The 5,625-nt window shown below is 59.9% G+C and overlaps 1 protein-coding gene across 1 annotated transcript; it reads left to right on the top strand.

Moving 5' to 3' along the window:
- Positions 1 to 353: 353 nt before the first annotated feature.
- On the top strand, positions 354 to 2,568 carry FAM43A (family with sequence similarity 43 member A). The gene has a single exon (XM_036389176.2). It carries the CDS (start codon positions 558 to 560, stop codon positions 1,644 to 1,646), a length of 1,089 nt encoding a protein of 362 aa, XP_036245069.1. The 5' UTR covers positions 354 to 557; the 3' UTR covers positions 1,647 to 2,568.
- Positions 2,569 to 5,625: the final 3,057 nt, after the last annotated feature.

Below are 5,625 nucleotides of genomic sequence, written 5' to 3'. Positions count from 1 at the left end.
CCGCGGTGCCCTCTCCATTCTCCCGTGCTGACGAAAGCTGCCGGAGAGCGCTGTGGCGCCCACCCTCCGCACGTGGCCGTGGCGAGGGCTGTGCGGCGGGACGGGGCGCACGGGGGTCCCGCTCTCCCGCTCGCGCGGCGGCACCGGCGGCGGTCCCCCGCTGGAGGCCGCGCTGCGCTGCGAGCAGGGAGGGGACAGGGGCCGTCCGGCCGGGCTGGCACCGCCCCGTGCCCGCCCCGCGTCGCGGCGGGGCCGGGGCCGGGGCTGGGGCCGGGGCCGGGGCGCCGCGGCGGGCGGCGCAGAGCGGCGGCGGCGGGCGGGCGGCGAGCAGCGAGCCGCCGGCTCGGCGGGCCCGGGCAGCGGGCGCTCCGCCCTCGGTGCGCGGGGCCTCCCCTCTCCGCGCCCGCGGAGCGCGGCGCCCGCCTATATCTACGGCCGCGGCGGCCCGGCGCCCGCAAGGATGTGAGGCGGGCGGGCAGCCCAGCCGCCGCCGCCGTGGCATGCCCCCCCGCGCCCGGAGCCGTCGGCGCGGCGCCTAGCCGCGGCTCCGCGGGGCCATGCTGCCCTGGAAGCGGAGCAAGGTGGAGCTGGCGGCGGGCGAGGCGCGGCGGCAGAGCAAGCCCAAGGGGTACGCGGTGAGCGTGCACTACTCGGCCCTCACCTCGCTGGCCCGTGCCTGCCCCGAGAGCGCCCTGCACCGCGTGGGCAGCATGTTCCGCTCCAAGCGGCGGAAATTTCGCGTTACCAGCGAAGACCCCACGTACACTGTGCTCTACCTGGGCAACGCCACCACCATCCAGTCTAAAGGTGAGGGCTGCACCGACCTGGCCGTCTGCAAGATTTGGAGCAAGAGCGAGGCGGGCCGGCAGGGCACCAAGATGAAGCTGACCATCAGCGCGCAGGGCATCCGCATGGCCCACGCCGAGGACAAGGGGCTGCGCCGGCCCGGCCACCTCTACCTGCTGCACCGGGTCACCTACTGCGTGGCCGACCCGCGCCTGCCCCGTGTTTTCGCCTGGATCTACCGCCACGAGCTGAAGCACAAGGCGGTGATGCTGCGCTGCCACGCCGTGCTGGTCTCCAAGCCCGAGAAGGCGAAGGCCATGGCCCTGTTGCTCTACCAGACTTCGGCCACGGCACTGGCCGAGTTCCGCCGGCTGAAGAAGCGGGACGACGCGCGGCACCAGCAGCAGCAGCTGGTGGGCGAGCAGAGCATCCCGCTGGTGCCGCTGCGCAAGCTGCTCAACGGGCAGTGCTGCTACAAGCCGCCGGTAGAGCGGAGCCGCAGCGCGCCCAAGCTGGGCTCCATCACGGAGGACCTACTGGGCGAGGAGCAGGAAGAGCGGGCCATGCACTGCGACTGCGAAGACATCCTGGAAGCGCTGGGCGAGCCCGAGGGCGAGCTGCTGCGCCCCAGCACCGGCCGCGGCGAGAGCCCAGAGCTGGGCCAGCTCCTCCGCGACCTGGGCGAGCTCAGCCTGGGCAACGATCTGCGCTCGCTGCGGGCCGACTTGCGCGTCCGCCGCCTGCTTTCTGGGGAAAGCACGGGCAGCGAGTCCTCCCTGGAGAGCGGCGGCACGGACGGGGCCGCCCCGCCCGGCAGCGACGCCGAGCAGCCGCCCCCCGGGGATCCCGAGACCGGCTGAGCACTCGAGCCCGTACGGGCGTGCGCGGTGCCGCCGGGGCGCACCTTGTTCCCTCCGGGAATGCACGGCCCCGCAGGGGCGCACCGAGTTCCTTCTGACCCCTCCGGGAGTTCCCGGTCCTTGCCGGGAGTGCACGGCCCCAGCGGGACGCACCGGCTTCCCTCCGGGAGTGCACGGTCCCTTCCGGGCGTGAGCGGCGCCGCAGGGGCGCACCGGGTTCCCTCCGGGAATGAGCGGCCCCGCCGGGGCGCACCGGGTTCCTTCCGGCCTCTCCTGAAATGCACGGTCCCTTCCGGGCGTACACGGCCCCAGCGGGGCGCACCGGACCCCTCCGGTCCCGCCGAGGCCCCTCGGGGAATTCGCAGTCCCGCCGGTTCCCCGCGGTGCCCCCGCGTCCCGCAGAGCACCCCGGGGAGCGGCCGCCCCTCCCGTGCCCGTGCCGGTGGCCGCCGGAGCCGGACCCCAACTCGCTGCGGCCCGAGGAGGGGAGGCGGCCGCGGGCTGTTTACCTCCGGCTCAGCCCTTGAAGATCTGCCAAATTCCTGGAATAGCTTTCCCCGGGGAGGGCGGCGGGAGGGAGGTGTTGCGCCTTGTTTACAGTCAGAAATCTCATATCCGAGAGGCCCCCCCGCCGTTTTCTCCATTAAAGTCACTCCATCGTGCTGTCGTGTCTAAGAGGTTTGCACTGTTGTGAAGTTGGGTTTTTTTTTTTATTATTAAGTTAGACCTTTTTTTGGGCCCCGGTCCTGTCCCCGGTCTCAATGCTCTAGATCTTTTGCTGTGCAAAAGAAGACTACTTGTGGCTGTTCACCTGTACATAGGGAAATGTATGCAAATACATTTTGTTATTTTTAAGAACACCACCATTGCGATCTCCTCTGTTTGCACATATGTGAAGAAAATAAAGATGATGGTAACTTAAGTGGGGTCACTGTGGCAATTTGACTTCTGTGTGTGGATTCCTGTTAGGAGCTGGGTGGGGGAGAGATCCCTTGGGAAGTGTTGTAGGTGCAGGAGGGCACTGCACAAAAAAAGCTGTTACACGGATAAAACGTGATTTCCAAGCTCGCTGGAAATGTTACACTACAGAGAAACACACTGGGTACTTAAGGACTCTTAAAAGATACAGGGATGAGGTTTCGTCTCATTAGCCTCTAACGATGGGCAGGAAAATGCAAGAAACCTCTCGAGAAACCTCTCGTCAGGGCACTCTGGCTTGATCCTAGTCTGGAGAAGCCCAACTGTGGGGCCCTGGCACTGCCCTGAGGCAAGGTGCCCCTCTCCTGGGCACTGGGGATGCTGCACAGCGTTAATGCCATCTGCATCCAGGTGCTGCAGCTGGTCCCTTGCTGCTCACAGTGCCAGCCTGAGACAATTTTTAACCTCACTCAGGGTAAGCAGTGAAGTTGATTAGCCACGGGACTGCCGCGGTATTTTTAGCTGTAAATCTGTTTGTAAGTGGCAGGCTCCCAGGGCAGGAGAGATGTTCCGGTTTCATTTGTCCCCAGGTGGAGGTATCAATTAAGAGATAATTAATCTGGCATTTCTGATGTCTAAATGTTTTCCACTGTGCCTGTGCTGCAATCGCTGGAGTTGCTGGAATGTCAATGAAAATCCCAACCAGCTGCCCGGGCTAGGCCACACTCCTTGTGTAAGGAGCCCGCCTCAGAACTTGTAAATACCTCATTAAAACCTATTGCAAAATCTGCCACCACACCAGCGAGACCATTGTCTCAGTATGAGTTAGTCAGAGGAGGAAGGCACAGTGCTGTGGCTTTCATGGGAGTGGGTAATGGGGAGAGGGGGGAATCCCCTCAGAGCCGTCGCCTTCTTGCCCAGGCACCTTCTTGCCTTGTGATGCGCAGCGAGATGCAGCAGGTGGCCACTGCTGGGTTTGAGGAGGCTCAGGCCGGCTCTGCAGAGACACACCTTGCTAAAGAAATGTTGAGTCTTGCTGCTTTTTCTCAGACAAAGCTCCCTTCGCCTTTCCTAGGGAGGGAAGGGGCACGAAGAGGAAATGAAACACCATGGAGAGCTTATTCCAAAGTGCTTCTCCCAAGATGGGGCTTGCCAGAAGTGCCCTGGGCTGAGGTGAGCGCCCCAGGGTCTATGCCCAGAGCTCTCTGTCACTGCCTGCTCTGTCCCAGGCCAGAGGGAGCAGGCAGTGCTTGGAGCAGGGAGCAGTACAGCACCCGGGGAGCGGCGAGGGCAGAGAGGGAGTCACGGGGGTTAGGTAACTAACCCTGGGTGTTGAATGACCGGTGGTGTTTGCTTTACATCCTCCCTGTGTGCTTAAAGGTGGTTAATGGCCTGAGCTTAGTCAATGCCTTTCCTCTCTCCAGAAGAGCCATCATGTCTGCAGCAGTGAGAAAAGGTTTTTATCGCATGCCAGAGCTAAAAGCACAATTCCCTGAGCAGCAGTAGCAGCAGCTAGGGCCTGAAGCATTTCCCCTTGAAGCCATTAGCAGGGCTACTGTGCAGTTTCCTTAGAGGCCTGCATAGATCGTTAGCTGTAGAGTCCAAATCCCTTTGTGCCTGGGATATTTTGGTACTAGAACCGTAGAAAAAAATGTCATATGTATGTCTGCAGTGCTGGTATGAGGCTATTCAAGTGGGCTTAGCTGCCCTGCCCTCCCCATAGCAGCATGCCTGGGCTTGCAATGAGAGCAAGTGAATGTGAGGAGAAAAAGGTCATTTTATTTTCCGCACAGCAAATTTGAAGGAACGTCTTCCTAGAAAAAGGAGAGGAGGAGAGAGCTAGACCTTCTCTCCAACAGATGTGAGTAAAAGGTTGAGCTGCTGCTGTTTTTTCCTTTTAAACAAGTAGCTGCTTGCAAAACTGAAAAGCCTACTGCTGGCTGATGGACTGGTGTGGGGAGATGCATCAGGGCTTTGGGAAAAGCCTGTTCCCATATGTAAAAGACAAATTGTTCTATGGTCTCTGCTGGCTGACAGGGCTGCTGCCAGCCCCTGTGCCAGGGCTGCTGCCCTCTGACAGTGTCCCAGAGCTCGGGCTGTCAGCAGAGACACATTCCCTGTCGATTGGGCTCCATCCATCAGCACTAGGTCAGCCTTACAGCTGGGCATGGTGAATCAGCCCCTGACGCAGCAGAGGCGAGAGGGCTGTGCAAGGAGCAGCACAGACTCTGAAACTGCTCCCCAAGAGCCAGCAGCCCCATGCCACCCCTGCTTTCCCAGGGACAGGCAGGCATGCTATCTGCCCCTAGTGCAAATCACTGCCCTGCCCAGGCCTGGTGGGCCAGCCAAGGAGGTTTCCAGCACAGCAAGGTTGAACACTGAGCTTCACACATCTCTGACCTAGATGTGTGATGAATTGGCCAGAAAATACCCATAACAAACAACTCTAGGAAAGGCAATGATCCTGCTCTGAGCCTGACATGTGGAGCTGATGCTTTGGCAAGTCAGCTTAGGTGCTGCACCAGGTGCCTGAGGTTCCCCAAGTGTGTTTTGGCTAAATAGAGCATGTTATTATTCCAGGCAACAATAATTGTCCCCAGAATATGAAGAGATTAAGGGGAAAAGAGCCCTTTTTGCTAATACTATTTATTGATTCTGTGTTTGCTGGTGTACTACAGATTTTCTCCTGAAAATGAGCCTGAGGGGGGACCATACAAATGTGTTGGCAGGATCCCATGTACAACTTCTTGTTTTTCTCTGCCCTTAGCATGCCCTTCTCCCATCTTTAGGTCTTCCTCATCCACAACAGGAAAAAATATCATGTGCAACCAGAAAAATTAGCCAGTGGTCAAGTGGAATGAGCCAAATCATAAAATGACTTTTAGCCCAGACTGTAGTACTGATTTAGATCCAGAATTATTTGCAGTTCAGTTTGGAGATGTGCCTTGTATGGGGCACATCCAGTTTTCCTGAACAGGGGGGACGATGTGGGAACTGTTGGCTGAGGGGCTGCTTTGGACTCCTGGATGTGAAATCTTGTTGAATGGCACCAGGTCAGTGG

The sequence above is a fragment of the Molothrus ater genome, chromosome 10, assembly GCF_012460135.2.
Source record: "Molothrus ater isolate BHLD 08-10-18 breed brown headed cowbird chromosome 10, BPBGC_Mater_1.1, whole genome shotgun sequence".
In the NCBI taxonomy this organism is placed as follows: Eukaryota; Metazoa; Chordata; class Aves; order Passeriformes; family Icteridae; genus Molothrus; species Molothrus ater.
Note: the sequence above shows the minus strand (reverse complement) of the source record. Positions and strands in the feature narration are given on the sequence as shown.